The sequence below is a fragment of the Erinaceus europaeus genome, chromosome 3, assembly GCF_950295315.1.
Source record: "Erinaceus europaeus chromosome 3, mEriEur2.1, whole genome shotgun sequence".
Lineage (NCBI taxonomy): Eukaryota > Metazoa > Chordata > Mammalia > Eulipotyphla > Erinaceidae > Erinaceus > Erinaceus europaeus.
Window position 1 is genome coordinate 17,234,755 of NC_080164.1, and position 18,583 is coordinate 17,253,337.

The window sequence follows — 18,583 nt, forward strand, 5'->3', positions numbered from 1 at the left end:
AAAAAACTAAACAAGCTCCAGTGTGTGTCCTGGGGCAGACGGGCGAGGGAGAGCCTCAGACTGGACGTCTGCTCTGAGTGTTGCTGCAGGCCGGAGCTCAGAAGGCACCGGCTGCAAGGTGTGCCCGCCTCCTGGTCCGCCGTCGGCCGCCAGGGGGCGCTGGGATCCGAGACCGCCGCGTGGGCAGTAGGCGTCTCAGTCACGTGACTACTTCTTACCTGGCGGGCCCTCGGCTGGGGGCGAAGGGGGCGTGGTCTAGCGTCGAGGCGGCGGGAAAGCAAGGGTCGCGCGCTGCTGGGCCGCTGGGGGCCAGGCCGCTGCTGGGGGCGCGCTCAGCACCGCGGTGCAGCCCTGCAGTGGGAACGGCAGTTGCAGCAGAGGGCGGTACCAGGGGCGTCTCTCGACTGCTCTTCCGCTTTGCATTCCTGAGATCGCCTCTCGGCTCTGAAGAGAGGTGGGGATCCGCTTGACAACTGGAGAAACTGAGGTCGAGGTGGGGCAGGCGTGGTCGTCCACCAGGCCGTGCAACTTGCAGGGGGGAACCCGGGGACTACGCCGTCGGGGTCTGCCCTCTCAGGCCCTTTCGAGTCGGTGGGCGTGGGAAGCCAGGGCCCTGCACCCCTCTGCACACCTGGCCAGGGCAGGAGGCTCCCTGGAGGAGGAGCTCAGACCGTGGAGGAGGAGCCAGGGCAGCCCCTGGGATCTGAGTTTCCGAAATAAGAGGCAGAATTTGGGAGGAGCCGGGGCAGCCGGGCGGGCGGAGAGCTGCGAAGCGGCCTCATGGAAGACAAGCAGATCTTGTGTGTGGGGCTCGTGGTGCTGGACATCATCAACGTGGTGGACAAGTACCCGGAGGAGGACGCGGACAGCAGGTAGCGCCCAGGAGGCCTGCGCACAGATTGGAGCCTTTTAGGAAAAAGACCGGGGCTTTGCATAGTTTGCCAGTTCACATTTCAACCCCCCAGGGGTTGTGTCATCTGCCCCCCCCCCCTTCACCCTCAGGCCAGTGCAGAGAGGGGAAGTGAGGGCTGGGGCAGCGTTTTTCCTTCTAACTAGACCCATCTATAAATTTGCCTCTCACGACAGTTCCTTTTAGCCCACATATAGCTCCTCTGAGTCTCTGCAGAAGCCCTGAAGTAGGTACTCCTAAGTTTGTGCAGTTAGCCTGTTCAGGAGCATCTAATGCCAGTGTTGAGCTGTGCTGGTGTTCTGGTGCAGTGACGGATGGCTTCTGCAGACCTAAAGCTCACTGGGCGCCTTGGGCAGCCTGCCCCTGACGTTAACTTCCAAAGAACCTTACCAGAAGCCCTTTTAACAAAAGCCAGGGGGGAGGCTTCTTCTTGTCTAGAAGTCTTAAGAGTCATCTATTCATTCTTCTGTCTCTTCTGAGCAGGAACCCCAGTCTAACATGTAACCCCAGGAAGGCGTGTGTGTGGTTTCTCAAGGACAGTCCCTGTGTTCAGTGTTGGGAATTATTCCAGTGCTATCAGTTGTCCCGGCCAAGACCTAGATAAAAAAAAAGGCTCGTTCAAGTACAAGCTTGGGCAAGACACCACAACACCTGCAGCCAGGAGGCTGTTTAAGGGGCGAGGCCAGGGGCCGCTCCAGACTCTGGGTGCCTGCAGCAGTGTACCTGGGCCGTCGCATACTCTCAGGGCAGCTCATGGGCACTGTGTAAGGAGCCGTCCTTTCTCATGGAGGAGGAAGCTAGATGTAGGGAGATGAAAGCACCTTTTTTAAGGCCATGGAGCTAATGAGAGACAGAACTGTAGCTGCCTCTCTTATTCATGTGCCTTTGAGGCTACCTCCCAGCTCCTGGAGTTGATTCTTTGCTTTGTTTGCTAGAGGCTAGGCCAGGGGTGCATGGGGGTGAGGCTGTGTAGGCCAAGCCTACTCCCAAGGCCAGGCCAGCCCTGGGAGGTGCAGGACAGAACAGACTCCAGTGCTTTCCACCCGCTGCAGCCAGGCTAAGGTGCCCTGCCCATTAAGCTGACTTGTTTCAGGAATGAAGGACAGACTAGGAGAGGGAGTAGATGCTGGTAGAAGGAGGCCCTGCAGACTCCATGCTGATGGGTCTGGTTCTGAAGGGGGCCCAAGTGAGGCCCCTCTCTGCCGAGCCACTCCCCACGTTCTCCAGCCTCTGCCCCAGACCCTCGTCCTATTCTTCAGTGGGGCAGTGTGTTGTCCTGGTCCCCAGCCCACTGGCCCAGCTCCTGGACTCCACTGGGTCCTCCGGATGAGCTAGCCTGAAGGGGCCCAGTCAGTCCCAGGCGTGTGGTCCACCTGGCCCACGCACTCTGCACCATTCACAACCAGAGACGCTCAGAATCTTCCACCTGTGATTTGTCAGACCCGAGGAGTGGCCTGCCTTCCAGAGTCTAGGAGGAGAGGAACTTTCCAGAAAGGATCCTTGTGCTCAGCAGAGCATTGTTGAAGAGTTTCCACAGAACAGAACTGTATACCCTTAAAAAATAAGATTTTATTTATTTATTTAAAGATTTATTTACTTATTTATGGGGCAGAGAAGGAGAGATAGAGAACCAGGACATCATTATGGCATATGTGATGCTGGAGACTGAACTTAGGACCTCATGCTTGAGAGTCCAATGCTTTATTCACTGCAATACCTCCCAAGTGGGGTTGGGTCGGGGGGAGATTTTATTTATTTACTAATGCTAGAGAGAGAGAGAGCCAAAGAATCATTCTGGCACATACAATGCCAAGGATTGAACTCATGACGTCATGCTTGTAAATCAGTGTTCTAACCACTATATCGCCCCTAGGCCACTGCATACTCTTATTTATTTTCCCTTTTGTTGCTCTTGTTTTTTTTATTGTTGTTGTAGTAATTACTGTTGTTGTTGTTGATGTCGTTGTTGTTACATAGGACAGAAAGAAATGGAGAGAGGAGGGGAAGACGGGGAGAGAGAGATAGACACCTGCAGACCTGCTTCACTGCCTGTGAAGCGACTCCCCTGCAGGTGGGGATCCTTAAGTCAGTCCTTGTGCTTTGCACCACCTTGCGCTTAACCTGTTGCGCTTCCTCCCAACTCCCCCCCTTTTTTTTAAAAATATGATACTGGGTCTTGCATGATACCAACAAGCAGTCTCCCATGGCCAAGTTTTCTCCCCTCCCCCCCCTTTTATTTTTTTGCCTGCAGGGTTATCGCTGGAGCTTGGTGCCTGCACGAAGATAAGAATCAATTGCTGTTGGTGAATCTTTTTTTTTCATTGTTGTTGCTGTTATTGTTGCTGAATAGGACAGAGAGAAATTGAGAAAGGAGGGGAAGACAGAGAGAGGAAGAGAAAGCTACACATGCAGACCTGCTTCACCGCTTGTGAGGCGATTGCTCTGTGGGTGGGGTGCTGGGGGGGTCTAACCAGGATCCTTATACCTGTCCTTGTGCTTCGCACTATGTGCAACCCGGTGTGCTACTGCCCGCCCTCCCCTTTTTTAAGAGGGAAAAAGATGGGGGAAGGGTGAGATAGCACAGTACAGCTCACCAGTCATGGGCTCCCCCAGTGGTATGTGGTACCTGCACTTATACCCATCCCTGAGCATGGTAAGGGCAGGTTCTACAGGCCTCTGGACTCTGTCCTTGAAGTATCGTCCAAGCTAAGGCCTTTCTACTTTCTGCTCAGAAATGCAGCACTCACACACTGGTGAAATTATATTCCTAAAATCTTACAAGATTGTGAAACAATGTTATATCAAAATGGGTGCATGAACCTAAAGTCTGCAAGGCCTGCACAGCGGCTTGGAGTCCCAAGAGCCAGGCCATTGTCATTGTGGCCTGCGGCCTCATCTTGCTCACCAAAGCTCAGAGCTGGAACAGTGCTTGGCACTTAACAGACCATGTTCCCTGTCCTCGAGGCTGGGGGGACTTTGAGGCAGAGTTCTGTGTAGACATGCTTCAGTCCACACCTCTGTTGCTCTCAGAGAGAGCTAGCTGGTGGTGTTCTGGAGCCAAAGGGCTAAAACTGACAGCCGGCTCTGACAACCCTACGGTGTCACTGGGGTGCAGCCAGGGAGACACCTGCGAGCTGTGGGTCCACTCCAACACGCCGTCCTGCTGGGTGGTGGCGGTGGCACTCAGCCCAAGAGGGGGATCTGGCACCAATCTCCTTGTGTTAGACTCTTCAGGAGTGATGGGAAGAAATGGAGGACAGAAAAGGGACAGCAAGAGGTGACAGTCACTGACCTCGCTGTGGGGCTCATTCTGTCACGTCCCCACTGTGTGCACCTGAACACACACACTGTTACCTGTTTATCCCCACAGGGCTGCAGTGGGGAGGGAAAAGGTGGAGCAATGCTGGTCATCACCCAGCAGTCTTTTTTTAAAAATTTCTTTATTGGGGAATTAATGTTTTACGTTCCACAGTAAATGCAATAGTTTGTACATGCATAACATTTCCCAGTTTCCCATATAACAATACAACCCCCACTAGGTCCTCTGTCATCCTTCTTGGATCTGTATTCTCCCCCCCCCCCCCACCCCAGAGTCTTTTACTTTGGTGCAATACGCCAATTCCAGTTCAGGTTCTACTTGTGTTTTCTTTCTTTCTTTTAAATTTCTTCATTGGGGAATCAATGTTTTACATTCAACAGTAGATACAACAGTTTGTACATGCGGGGGTTGGGCGGGAGCCACAGTGGTTAAGTGCACATGGTGCAAAGCGCAAGGACTGGCAGAAGGATCCCAGTTGGAGCCCCTGGTTCCCCACCTGCAGGGGAGTCGCTTCACAGGCGGTGAAGCAGGTCTGCAGGTGTCTGTCTTTTTCTCCCCCCTCTGTCTTCCCCTCCTCTCCATTTCTCTCTGTCCTATCTAACAACAACGACATCAATAACAACGAGAATGTTTTTTTCTTTTTCTTTTTATATTTATTTATTCCCTTTTGTTGCCCTTGTCGTTATTGTTGTAGTTATTATTGTTGTTATGGATGTCACTGTTGGATAGGACAGAGAAATGAAGAGAGGAGGGGAAGACAGAGAGGGCGAGAGAAAGACACCTGCAGACCTACTTCACCACCTGTGAAGTGACTCCCCTGCAGGTAGGGAGCCAGGGGCTCGAACTGGGATCCTTATGCCGGTCCTTGTGCTTTGCGCAACAACGATAATAATAACCACAGCAATGGTAAAACAACCAGAGTAACAAAAGGGAAAAAATGACCTCCAGGAGCAGTGGATTCGTGGTGCAGGCACCGAGCCCCAGCAATAACCCTGGAGGCAACCCCCCCAAAAAAAAACCAATAGTTTGCACATGCATAACATTTCCCAGTTTCCCATATAACAATACAGCCCCCACTAGGTCCTCTGTCATCCTTTTGGACCTGTATTCTCCCCCCCCCCTCACCCCAGAGTCTTTTTACTTTGGTGCAATACGCCAATTCCAGTTCAGGTTCTACTTGTGTTTTCTCTTCTGATCTTGTTTTTCAACTTCTGTCTGAGTGTGAGATCATCCCATATTCATCCTTCTGTTTCTGACTTATTTCACTTAACATGAATTTTTCAAGGTCCATCCAAGATTGGCTGAAAACAGTGAAGTCACCATTTTTAATAGCTGAGTAGTATTCCATTGTGTATATATACCACAGCTTGCTCAGCCACTCATCTGTTGTTGGACCCCTGGGTTGCTTCCAGGTTTTGGCTATTACAAATTGTGCTGCTAAGAACATATGTGTACACAGATCTTTTTGGATGGGTGTGTTGGGTTACTTAGGATATATCCCCAGGAGAGGAATTGCAGGCTCATAGGGTAGGTCCATGTCTAGCCTTCTGAGAGTTCTCCAGACTGTTCTCCACAGAGGTTGGACCAGTTGACATTCCCACCAGCAGTGCAGGAGGGTTCCTTTGACCCCACATTTGCTGCTGCTACCTTTTCTGATGTAAGATATTCTCACAGGAGTGAAGTGGTATCTCATTGTTGTCTTTATTTGCGTTTCTCTGACAGACTTGGAGCATTTTTTCATGTGTTTCTCAGGCTTTTAGATCTCTTCTGTGGTGAATATACTGTCCATGTCCTCCCCCCATTTTTGGATGGGGTTATTTGTTTTCTTGTTGTTGAATTTGGCAAGCTCTATATATATTATGATTATTAGCCTCTTGTCTGATGTATGGCATGTAAAGATCTTCTCCCATTCTGTGAGGGGTCTCTTGGTTTGGTCATTGGTTTCTTTTGCTGTGCAGAAGCTTTTTAATTTGATGTAGTCCCATAGGTTTATACTTGCCTTAGTCTTCTTTGTAATTGAATTCGTTTCACTGAAGATGTCTTTAAAATTTATGCGGAAAAGAGTTCTGCCAATATTTTCCTCTAAGTATCTGATAGTTTGTGGTCTAACATCCAAGTCCTTGATGCACTTGGAATTTACTTTTGTGTTTGGTGAAATATAGTGGTTTAGTTTCATTCTTCTGCATGTTTCAACCCATTTTTTCAACACCATTTGTTGAAGAGACTCTGCTTTTCCTATTTAATCGTCTGGGCACCTTTGTCAAAGATTAGATAACCATAGGTGTGGGGGCTTACTTCTGGGCTCTCAATTCTATTCCACTGGTCAGTGTGTCTATTCATGTTCCAGTACCAAGCAGTTATGATGACAATGGCCCCATGATACAATTTGAGATCTGGGCGTGTGATGCCTATGGTTCTGTTCTTTATTCTCAAGATTGTTTTGGCAGTTCTAGGTCTTTTCTGGTTCCAGATACACATTTGTAGCATTTGTTCTATTCTCCTAAAAAATGTGGTTGGGATCTTGATGAGGATAGCATTAAATTTGTATATGGCTCTGGGTAGTATATTCATTTTGATGATGTTAATTCTTCCAACCCATGAAATGAACATGGAATATCTTCCCAATTCTTGGTGTCTTTTTCAGTTTCCTTGAGTAGTGACTCATAATTTTCAGTGTGCAAGTCTTTCACTTCTTTGGTTAAGTTTTTTTATTTTTAATTTATTCCCTTTTGTTGCCCTTGTTATTTTATTGTTGTAGTTATTGTTGTTGATGTCATCGTTGTTGGATAGGACAGAGAGAAATGGAGAGAGGAGGGGAAGAGAAAGACAGACACCTGCAGACCTGCTTCACCGCCCGTGAAGTGACTACCCTGCAGGTGGGAATCCGGGGGGCTCGAACCGGAATCCTTATGCTGGTCCTTGCGCTTTGCGCCACCTGCACTTAACCCGCTGCGCTACCGCCTGACTCCCCTTTGGTTAGGTTTATTCCTAGATATTTTATTTATTTTTGTTGTTGCTATAGTAAAAGGAACTGATTTCTGGATTTCATCTTCTTCTAACTTAGTGTTTGCATAGAGGAATGCCACTGACTTTTGAATGTTAATTTGTAGCCTGACAATTTACTGTATTGCCTGATGATTTCCAAAAGCTTCTTGCTGGATTCCTTAGGTTTTTCCATGTATACTATCATGTCATCTGCAAATAGGGAGAGTTTGACTTCTTCTCTTCCAATCTGTATCCCTTTAATTCCTTGCTCCTGCCTGATTGCTATGGCAAGAACTTCCAACACTATGTTGAATAGTAAGGGTGATAGTGGGCATCCCTGTCTAGTACCTGATCTGAGTGGAAATGCTTCCAGTTTTTCACCATTGAGTATGATATTGGCTGTAGGTTTGCTATCTATAGACTCCACTATCTTCAGGGATTTTCCATCTATTCCCATTTTTTGTAGTGCTTTGATCATAAAGGGATGTTGTATTTTCTTGTATTTTCTCTGCATCTATTGATATGACCATGTGGTTTTTGGTCTTGCTTTTAATGATGTGGTGGATGACGTTGACTGATTTTATGTATATTAAACCAACCCTGCATGCCTGGGATACAGCCCACTTGGTCATGATGGACAGTCACCCGGCAGTCTTTACCTGGCCTGTGGGGTAGAGGAAACTGAACCCACACCCAGCACTGAGAGTCTGTCCTCGGTCTGCAGCTTGTGACATTGTGAAGCCAGCTTCCCCCTTTCTTCCTTGTTGGTTTTCTCTCTTTGCCTTCTGGGGAGGGGACGCGGAGTCTCTCGCGTGCTGCGCATGTGCGCTCCTGCGCAGTTCCACTCCCTCCTGGGGGCTTCACTGCTCGGGGCTGCTATTTTCAGACAGGGAGGAAAAGACGAAGTAGCAGAACATCTGCCTGTGCCGTGGGGGCGGGACTTGAACCTGGGTCATGTGAGGCAGCGCCGATGCACTATCCTGGTGAGCTACTTTGCTGGGCTGCCCTCATCCTTCCTAAATTATTCCTCTGTCTCCGGTTGTTTCCTGCAGGGGTCAGCATTTTATTTTTGGATTTTTATTTCTTACACATGAGAGGGTTTCACATAAAATAGACAAGGGAGAGAGAGAGAAGCCAGAAGGGCCGCCATAGTCCCAGGCTCAATCCTGGGTCCTGGGGTGCCCAGCTCTCGTGGAGAAGGCGGAAGGGGCAGCAGCTCTGCCTCGAGAGAGAGGCAGTTCACTGTAATAAGGAGACACCAGGCCTAGCGGCCCCTCACCTTATAATGGGCCCCCAGAGTCCATCCCAACCACCGTCACTAATTCTGTGAGCTCGAGTTTCACTTGGGCTGGGTGACAGGCTGGGCCCTGGGCCAGCCACCCACCTGAAGAGGGCCCCCAATGCAGGGTTCTGGGGCCCTGCCTGCCCCACTGCAGCTCTGCCTGCCCACTGTCTTGCAGGTGCTTGTCTCAGAGATGGCAACGGGGAGGAAATGCGTCCAACTCCTGCACCGTCCTCTCCCTGCTTGGAGCCCCCTGCGCCTTCATGGGTTCACTGGCCCGGGGCCATGTTGCAGAGTAAGTGGAGCAGGGAGCTGGGGAAGGGGGTGGAAGTCTTCACCTAGGAGTGGGGTTGTAGGGTGACCTCCCCAGGAATATAGGAAAGGGGTTGGAGTGGGGTACTGGCAGCCCAGATCTCTCTGGCTGGAGAGAGAGATCTATCTCTCTGGCTGGAGAGGCATCAGTGTGGCTTCTCCTCAGAGCTTGCTTTTTCACAGCCTGGCTTCCTGGAGCCTCATCTCCCATCTAGCTTTCAGCAGGTTCCCTGCGGCGGCGGCTGTGCCTTTGCCCTTCCCTGGCCCCTTGCCCTGGCTTGCCTGGGCCTGGCTCACAGCAGAAGGGAATGAGGGACATGCCGCCTCTGCCTCCCCCCAGAGGGACCCCAGGAATGGTGGGAAGGGGGTCCAGCATTCCTGCCCTCAGGGCCTAGCCTGCAGCTTCTTCTCCGGAGAGGGGGTAGTGCCCAAGTTCAGGTCCCCTTGGTTCACTGGACATGCCAAGCCATGTGCTGCAGCTGACTTGGCCTCACGTTGCCTCACTCTGTGAGGCTGTGAGGTGGCGGTCCAGCGGTGGCCCACGAGGTCCCCATGAAGGAGGCAGCAGGGACCCAGAAGCCTTTGGCCCCAGTGCCGCTGAGTCAGCAGACACTAAACAGAGGCGAGGCCACCCTTTACCCACCGGGGATGTTGGAGTACTGCCAGCTTCTGTGAAGCTTGGCACTTTGGACCCTGAAGGGGGCAAGGGGCCTCCCACAGTGCTTTCCTTGGTGAACTGGCATGAGGGGGACAAAGGGGTAAGAACCTGCCCCCCAGCGCAAGGTGGGGGGGGGGGCTCTGTATTCTCACAGGCTCCCTACATCAAGTTCCTCCCATGTGCCTGGCACTGGGCTGCAAAAGTGAATCAGGACTCCCAAGGAAGCTTCACACTTCCCAGCTTTGGGAGGGCTGCCTACTGTCTACACTGGCATGGGTGGGGAAAGCTTTTTTTTTTTTTCTGCTAAGGGCAATCTATCTGGATATTTATGACATCATTTAGGGCCTCGCTGAATGATCAGCTTAACAAATTAGCACTAGAAGCTGCTGTGAATAAAGTTCCAGTTGCCTTGGCTAGGCCAGACCAGATGATTTGATAGCTGGACACAGCTGCCCCTGATCTAAGGACTCTTTGAGACTTCTTAAGACTAGGAAGGTGCCCAGGCCTGGTGCTCTATGTGCTGGCTAGTGTGGCCTCATACAGAAGCCGGTTTAGGGCTAGAGCACAGGACATGCATGTGTACCGAGGTCCTGAGTTTGAGGCCCGGGACCAATAGGCCATAGTGATGCTCTAATTCTCTCTCTTCCTCTTGTTAGATAATAAAAATGAATCTTAGAAAAACCAGATTGCCTGTACTTTGGGGCATAAGTTTTCCAATTTGTGGGCCCAGGGCTCTGCATTTCCATGAAGGCCCCGGGGAGGGGGCAGGGCTGGCCTCCCTGTTCCCGTTACTCAGTCTTGCTGAGGGGTTCTGGCTCATTCAGATTGAGGGGATCTGGACAGGAGCCCTGGGCAGGCACAGACCAGCTTTGCCCGCGGGGTCCATCTGGCTGTGAGAGGAAGGGGTGAGCTGGTCTTGAGGCAGCACTGCCTCCTGGCTGGGCATCAGGGAGACGGGTTAACTGGAAGGGGCTTCAGAGAGAAGGTGTGATGGGCCTGGGTGAGCAGAGGGTAGCTGGGGCAAAGTATCACCATGATAATTAATGATTAATTTTGCCCGGGCCTGGCATGAAACAGCTCACAGTGCCCCCGCCTGCCTGGCGCAGGCCACATGTCCTGGCCCCAGGGCTACCTCCTCTAGCTTTGTGATGGCAGGATGAGGTCAGAGTCTGCTCCCAGGATCCCAAAACAGTGTCCCTGAGAGTCTTGTTCACTATGTCCCGAGCTCTGCTCTCCTCCCTCTCCCGTCCCCTTCACGGCCTGTGACAGCAGATGACTCTTGGCGTCCTCCTCACCTGCTCCGCTTACACTCTTGCCTTATGGGAGGTCTCCTGGGGGCCCCTGCCTCGAGGGCCCCAGCTGGGTTGAACCGCGTCTCCCGGGGATTCCTCGCCTGGCAGTTTTGTCCTGGAGGACCTCCGCCGCTATTCAGTGGACCTGCGCTACACGGTCGTTCAGACCACAGGCTCAGTCCCCATCTCCACCGTCATCATCAACAGGGCCAATGGCAGCCGCACCATCCTCCACGCCTACAGGTTCGTCCGCCTGTGTGCACTGTGCCAGCTGCCACCAGCCCCTCCCAGCAGGACCCTTCTTCCGGAGGCCCACGTGCACCAGCACCCAGCTCCCACTCCCGTGGGTGGTCCAGGCCACATGGGGGCTCTAATCTGTGTCTCCTTGCCCTCCCCTTGGCTCGGGCACCCTTGCCCGCAGCTTCCTGGTGGCTGACTTCAGGCGGCGGGGCGTGGACGTGTCTCAGGTGGCCTGGCAGAGCAGTGGGGAGACCCCGTGCTCCTGCTGCATCGTCAACAACTCCAATGGCTCCCGCACCATTGTGCTCTACGACACGTAAGGCCCTCGCCACAGCCCACCAGTCAGCCACACAGCCTCCCCTGCACCAGAATTGTCCCCATACCAGGCTGTGCACTGCTGCTCAAATGGGTCTCAATTAAGGGAGAAGCTGAAGTGGGGTGTGTGGGGGGGTACGTACGGGCTCTGCTCTGCCAGGCCACTGATCTCGGCCAACACCAAAGCCCGGAGATGGGGGATACTGTGGGGTGTGTAATCCATGGTGTGATTCCCCGTAATCAACCTGCAGCCTGGGGGTGGGGGTGGGCACGGGGAAATTGTCCCTGGGACAGAAGGAGTAAAGAGGTGACTTGTGCTGTGGCTGGGACTTCAGGTCAACCCCATCCTACAATATGGTGCCAGGCGGTGGGGTCACTGGTTATTCAGCGGTCCTAGTACAGTCGCCAGAGCAGATGCCACACACCATTAGCAGTCCTTGCTGAAGGCAGACAGGGAGGGGGCATTGAGTCACCTGAGGTGGTGCTAACCCTCAGGGACCCCAAGTACTAGAGAGAGGCCTAGTGAGCCCACAGCCTTGTCATGTCACTCACCCCCCCCACCCCCTGCAGATTACCTCCTGGAGAATCTCAGAGTCTTGGGTGACTGGGAACCTGACCACGTGTGGGCTGAGATGAGCCTAGGCTGGGGGTTCAGGCTGTCTCTGCTACTCAGCATGAAGCAGGGAGGGGGCTTGTCACCCCATAATTCTGTCCAGGGGCCCTGGGCTACAAACATGCTACAAAATGCTGGGGCCGGGTGGTGGTGCACCTGGTTGAGTGTACATGCTACAGTGTGCAAGGACCCAGGTTCAAGCCCCTGGTCCCCACCTGCAGGGAGAAAGCTTCACAAGTGGTGAAGCAGGGTTGCAGGTGTCTCTCTGTCTCTTTCCCTCCCTATCTCCTCCCTCTTGATTTCTAGCTGTCTCTATCAAATAAATAAAGATAATTAAAAAAATTTTTAATTAAAAAAAAAAAGCTGACCTTCATGCAGGGAGATCTGCCATGAGGGACAGTGACCCTCAGGGAAGTAGCCTCAGAAAGGCTTGGGTGACACTGCTGTGGACCGTGATGGGGAGGACATTGGCTGTGTGCATATCACCAGACAAGGAGGGTCAGGACCCTCCCTCCTCTCCACAGCTGAGTCAGCCAAACAAAAACTTATCCTCAGGGTTGCAACACAGAACTGACAGACTTTGGGCAGTAGTGTTGTTGTCACCACCGGGACACAGGAAGTGAGTGGGACCAGGGCCAGGATTCCTGTAGGCTGCCTGGCCTTTGTAGTTTCCCCGGGCACTGCATGCTGGGAGCTGTGAATCCTCCTGGCAAGGAGATTCTGGGAATTGCGGTCCCATCTGCACCAGAGCACTCTGGGAGTTGTAGTTTCCAGTGCATCCAGAATAGACACCCCACCCCCACCCCCACTCCCCCCACACATCTGGTTAAAATCGCAGTATGGCAAGGACTGTCCCAAGATGAGCTGTAGATTTAGCTTCCTGCCACACTGTGGCCAGGCACAGGGCCCCCAACAACAGTTCAGTGACCCGGGCCTGGCTGACCTCAGCAGGCCCCTTCTCTGTCCTTCCCACTCTGGACTTTAGGAACCTGCCAGATGTGTCTGCTGCAGACTTTGAGAAGGTCGATCTGACTCGGTTCAAGTGGATCCACATTGAGGCAAGCCCTACCCTCCTCCCTTCCTGTGTGCTGAGGGACTGGTAGGCCTGTGGGCCTCCCACACTTTCTGTCTCCTTCCTGGTTTCCATGTTTTGGGGTTTTTTTTTGTCTGTTTTTTTTTTTCTTCCTTCCTTCCTATTCATTGATTCACTAATAAGAGCAAGAGAGAAAGAGAAATATAGCACCACTGACATGCTTGCCACTTTGGTGCTCTGCCCACTGTGAAAACCTCTTAAGTGGCTCTCTGTTTCTTCGAGCCATTTACTTTAGAGAAAAACAAACCTACTCTCCACCTCAGCCCTCTCCATTATTCTTTTATGTCTTCAGGTGGGGAAACTGAGGCCCCAAAAGATGAGGTCACTGACTTGAGGTCATATGACAGGAAGCAGGTACCAGCAGCAAAAGCAGAGTCGTGAGATGCCCTTCTAGGCTGTTGCCGCCCTGTGAGGATCCCTGCTGCCTGCGGCCCGGCCCGGAGCCGCTACCCCCACACAGGCAGCACTGAGGTCCTGGCTCAGCTCCACATAAAGGGAGTCTGGCGCCTGGAGACGGCTCATCCAGGGGAGTGTACACCCTGCTGTGTGATGCTCTGGCTTTGAGCCCTGGATACACATAGCAGCACCATTGAAAGCACCAGGGGAAGCTCCATGGGTGGTGGAGTGATGCTGTGATATCTCTTATCTACCTGCACTCCTACTAAAAAATGTAGAATACTTGCATGCCTGAGACCTTAGAGCCCCCGGGTTCAGTCCCCAATACTGCCGTATTCCAGAACTGAGTGATACTCTGACCTCTTCACCATAAAAGGAATAAGTAAAGGTCAAGGGCGACAGCTCAGCATGTCAGTGCTCAGGACTTGCGTTCCTGAGGTTTCAAATTCAACCCCTGGCACCGGAATATGTCAGAGATGAGTGATGCTCTGTTCTCATTCTCTTTCATAAAAATAAATAAATCTTGGGAGTTGGGCAGTAGCGCAGCATGTTAAGCGCAGGTGGCGCAAAGTGCAAGGACTGGAAGCAGGTCTGCAGGTGTCTTTCTCTCCCCCTCTCTGTCTTCCCCTCCTCTCTCCATTTCTCTCAGTCCTATCCAACAACAACATCAATAACAACAATAATAACTACAGCAATAAAACAAGAGCAACACAAGGGGAAAATAAATAAATAAATATTTAAAAAAATAAATCTGGGGGGGCAGTGGCACAGCGGGTTAAGCGCAGGTGGCTCGAAGCACAAACACTGGTGTAAGGATCCCGGTTCAAGTCCCCGGCTCCCCACCTGCAGGGGAGTTGCTTCACAGGCGGTGAAGCAGGTCTGCAGGTGTCTGTCTTTCTCTCCCCCTCTCTGTCTTCCCCTCCTTTCTCCATTTCTCTCTGTCCTATCCAACAACGACGACATCAACAATAACAACAGCAATAATAATTACAACAACAATAAAACAACAAGGGCAACAAAAGGGAAAATAAATAAAATTTTTAAAAAATCTAGATAGGCCAAAGTGAGAAGAGTGAATACTAGACAACCTCACTTGTAGGTAGAACGTAAGAAGCAAAAACAGAAAGGGAGCACATATAGTGAAAATTGGACTAGGTTTGGTATATTGCGCCAAAACAAAGGGCTCTGGGAGATAGAGGGCAGGGGGTAGGTGGGTTTGGGGTCCTGGTGCAGATGGTGGAGAGGATCTGAGTTAGGGGTGTGAGTGTTTTGCAGACATATATCACAGGGAAATGAGAAATTATACCCACATGTCAGCAACTGTACTGTAAATATAAAACCCTTCCACTAAAGAAAAAAAACAAACTTCAGGGGCCAGGTGGTGGTGCACCTGGTTAAGCATACACATTATAGTATAGTGCACAAGAAAAAAAAATTTTTTTTTCTCCAGGGTTATGGCTGGGGCTTGGTGCCTGCACTACAAATCCACTGCTCCTGGAGGCTATTTTTCCCCCCTTTTGTTGTCCTTGTTGTTTATCATTGTTGTTATTGCTGTCATCGTTGTTGGATAGAACAGAGAGAAATGGAGAGAGGAGGGGAAGACAGAGAGGGGGAGAGAAAGATAGACACCTGCAGACCTGCTTCACCGCCTGTGAAGCGACTCCCCTGCAGGTGGGGAGCCGGGAGCTCGAACCTGGATCCTTAAGCCGGTCCTTGCGCTTTGCACCACCTGCATTTAACCCACAGCGCTACCGCCCAACCCCGGGGGAAAAAAAAAAACTTTAAAATATGAAAAAGCAGTGGCCAGGCGGTGCACGTTGCCATGAGCAAGGGCACCAATTCAAGACCCCAGTCCCCACCCGCAGGGGGAAGCTTCACAAGCAGTGAAGCAGAGCTGCTGGTATTTCTCTATCTCCTCTTTCCCTCTCGATTTCTCTCTGTCTCTATCAAGAAAACAAACAAGCAAAAAAAAAAAACACCACCAGGAGTGGTGAATTCATAGTGTAGACACTGAGTCCTAATAAAAACCCTGGTGGCAAACAAACAATGGGGGTAGGGGATTGGGCGGTAGCACAGCGGGTTAAGCTAACGTGTCGCAAAGCACAAGGACCAGCTTAAATAATCCCAGTTCGAGCCCCCAGCTCCCCGTCTGCAGGGAGGTCACTTCACAAGCGGTGAAGCAGGTGTCTTTCTCTCCCCCTCTCTGTCTTCCCCTCCTCTCTCACTTTCTGTCCTAACCAACAACAATGACAGCAGTAACAACAATAACAATCACAACAAGGGCAACAAAAGAGAAAAAGTAGCCTCCAGGAGCAGTGCAGGCACCGAGCCCCAGCAATAACACTGGAGGCAAAAAAAAAAAAAAAAAAAAAACCCACCAAAACAAAACAAACAAACAAAAAATCCTAAACCAAATAAATAAGTAAAAGATTAGAAACTGGGGGCCAGGCGGTAGCACAGTGGGTTAAGCACACGTGGCGCAAAGCAAAAGGACCGGCGCAAGGATCCAGGTTCAAGCCTCCAGCTCCCCACCTGCAGAGGAGTCGCTTCACAGGCGGTGAAGTAGGTTTGCAGGTGTCTGTCTTTCTCTCCCCCTCTGTCTTCCTTTCCTCCCCATTTCTCTCTGTCCTATCCAACAATGACAACATCAACAACAACAATAACTACAACAATAGAACAAGGGCAACAAAAGGGAGTAAATAAATAAATATTTAAAAAACAGTTTAAAAAATTAAAAATTGAGGTTGGTTAGCAGTGTCACAAATGTATGAAACCAGGGGCTCATTCCCTGGCAAAAATAAATATGTAAATAACACGCCTCCAGTCCAAGAGGAGTTTGTGAGTCTGGCAGGGAAGGAAGGCTGAGAAGTCGAGTTCTGACCCAGCCCTGCCACTTAGTGGACTGTTGCTTCCTAAGCCTCCTCAGCTGTGAAAAGGGGGTGCTGACCTTAGTCCCCACAGCCCACACCTGAGGCTCAGGATGGGGTTCCAGCCCAGCCTCCCTCCGGCACTGCCCCTCTTCACCCAGCCCTCCGCAGAGAGGGCGGCAGGAGCTAGGTGGGCTGGGCAGTGTCAGGGTCCTGAGCCGCCCTCCCTGGCCAGGGCCGGAACGCCTCGGAGCAGGTGAAGATGCTGCAGCGGATAGAGCAGCACAACGCCAGGCAGCCATTGGCCCAGAGGATCCGAGTGTCTGTGGAGGTGGAGAAGCCCCGCGAGGAGATGTTCCAGCTGTTTGGCTATGGAGACGTGGTGAGCCAGGGGCTGAGCTCAGGACCTCAGGCTGGCAAGTGCTGTCCTCAACCACTGAGTTGCCTCCCCAGTCCAGGAGTACAGCATTTGTTCTTCTTTTTAAAACCAGAGCACTGCTCAGCTCTGGTTATGATGGTGCAGGGGATTGAATCTGATTGAACCTGGGAGTTTGGAGCCTCAGGCATGAGAATCTGTTTGCATCACCATTATACTATCTCCCCTTCCTGAGACTGCAGTATCTTAAACAAAAATCTCTGGTGATACTAGTATGTGACTGCTGCCAAGGAAAATATGGGACCTCCCCATACCTTTCTCTTAAAGACAAAGAAACCAGACCTTGAGATCACAGAGGTCTGAGGAAAGCAAAATCATTAAGAGGCCATCTGCTCAGGAAAGCGGGTGTAACATGACGTTGCTAGGGGATGCCACTAGAGGGCGCGCAAGGCTTGCTGTGGGCTTTCAGTTAACCGGAGAGTCATTGAGCTTAGAGACCCTGGTTTTCGTGTCACCTTGGGGTCATTGTTTCCTTCCCAGGCCAGCTCCTGTGGGACAGCAAAAGATGCTTTGCTGCTGCTGGTGTGTGTGTGTGTGTGGGGGGTAGCTGCAGAGGAGAGGACTGGTGACAGGGACTAGAGTGAGGGTGACAGGCATTCTCTTCCCCTATCCACAGGTGTTTGTCAGCAAGGATGTGGCCAAGCACTTGGGGTTTCGGTCTGCTGTGGAGGCCCTGAAGGGCTTGTATAGCCGCGTGAGGAAAGGGTGAGCTGGACCCCCGAGGTCTGCCTGGGGACAGCATTGCCCCCCCCCCACCTGCTGAGCTGTGACTTTGCAGGGCGACACTGGTCTGCGCCTGGGCTGAGCAGGGTGCTGACGCGCTGGGCCCCGATGGCCGGCTGCTCCACTCGGATGCCTTCCCACCAGCCCAGGTGGTGGATACTCTGGGTGCAGGGGACACCTTCAATGCCTCGGTCATCTTCAGCCTGTCACAGGGTGAGTCTCCCGGCTGGAGGGGCAGCCCCCTGATCCCCCCTCCCCATTGCCCCAAGCCTGACGCGGCTGCCTGTCCCTTCAGGGAAGAGCATGCAGGAGGCTCTGAGCTTCGGCTGCCAGGTGGCTGGCAGGAAGTGTGGTTTGCAGGGCTTCGATGGCATCGTGTGAGGTGCAGCCCAGGGGGGCATCCCTGGCTGCCTGGTGCCTCCATCCCTACCCTGCTCCTTGGGCAGAAGTGGGCTGAACAAATAAACCTCTTTCCCCTGTTGGTCTGTTTCTTTCTTTCTTTTTTTTTTAAATATTTATTTATTCCCTTTTTGTTGTCCTTGTTTTATTGTTGTAATTATTGTTGTTATTGATGTCGTTCGTCATTGTTGGATAGGACAGAGAGAAATGGAAAGAGGGGAAGACAGAGAGGGGGAGAGAAAGACAGACACCTGCAGACCTGCTTCACCACCTGTGAAGCAACTGTCCTGCAGGTGGGGAGCCAGGGGCTCAAACCGGGATCCGTATGCCGGTCCTTGCGCTTTGTGCCACCTGCGCTTAACCCGCTGCGCCACCGCCCGACTCCCTTTGGTCTGTTTCTCATGTCGTCCAGATTGCCCTGGCTGGGGAGTCCTGAGGTTTGAGGCACCTCATACTTCATCCTCTTTATCTCTACCGTAGATGACCCCCCAACACACACACACACACACACACACACACACACACATACACACACACACACGAGGGGCCGCCACCTGGAGCAGTGGGACACTGTGCCCAGCTCTTCCGGGGTCGAGAGGAGACTTAAGTGAGCACACCCCAGAACCTTCCAGATGACCACAAAGCTCTTCCCTGTGGGGAGGCTGGAGCTCCGGGAGCGCCTCTGGGGCTGAGCTGAGGGGCAGGAGCCTGCTCTGTGGCCTGGTGGAGGCTTCCAAGTCCAA

At 52.0% G+C, this 18,583-nt stretch overlaps 1 protein-coding gene across 8 annotated transcripts; it reads left to right on the top strand.

The window, feature by feature from the left end:
• Positions 1-251: 251 nt before the first annotated feature.
• Positions 252-17,923, top strand: KHK (ketohexokinase). Of its 8 annotated transcripts, none has more exons than XM_060186719.1 (9): positions 252-493; positions 8,675-8,791; positions 10,867-11,001; positions 11,180-11,314; positions 12,912-12,984; positions 16,518-16,664; positions 17,335-17,423; positions 17,497-17,654; positions 17,737-17,923. In XM_060186719.1, the coding sequence occupies exons 2-9, from the start codon at positions 8,760-8,762 to the stop codon at positions 17,820-17,822; spliced, it is 855 nt and encodes a 284-aa protein (XP_060042702.1). In that variant the 5' UTR covers positions 252-493; positions 8,675-8,759; the 3' UTR covers positions 17,823-17,923. The 8 variants fall into 8 exon arrangements, with proteins under 8 accessions (XP_060042702.1, XP_060042705.1, XP_016047819.1 ...); XM_016192333.2 differs by lacking the exon at positions 252-493 and adding an exon at positions 522-872; XM_060186718.1 differs by lacking the exon at positions 252-493 and adding an exon at positions 522-872 and having other exon boundaries at positions 10,966-11,001.
• The last annotated feature ends 660 nt before the right edge of the window (positions 17,924-18,583 follow it).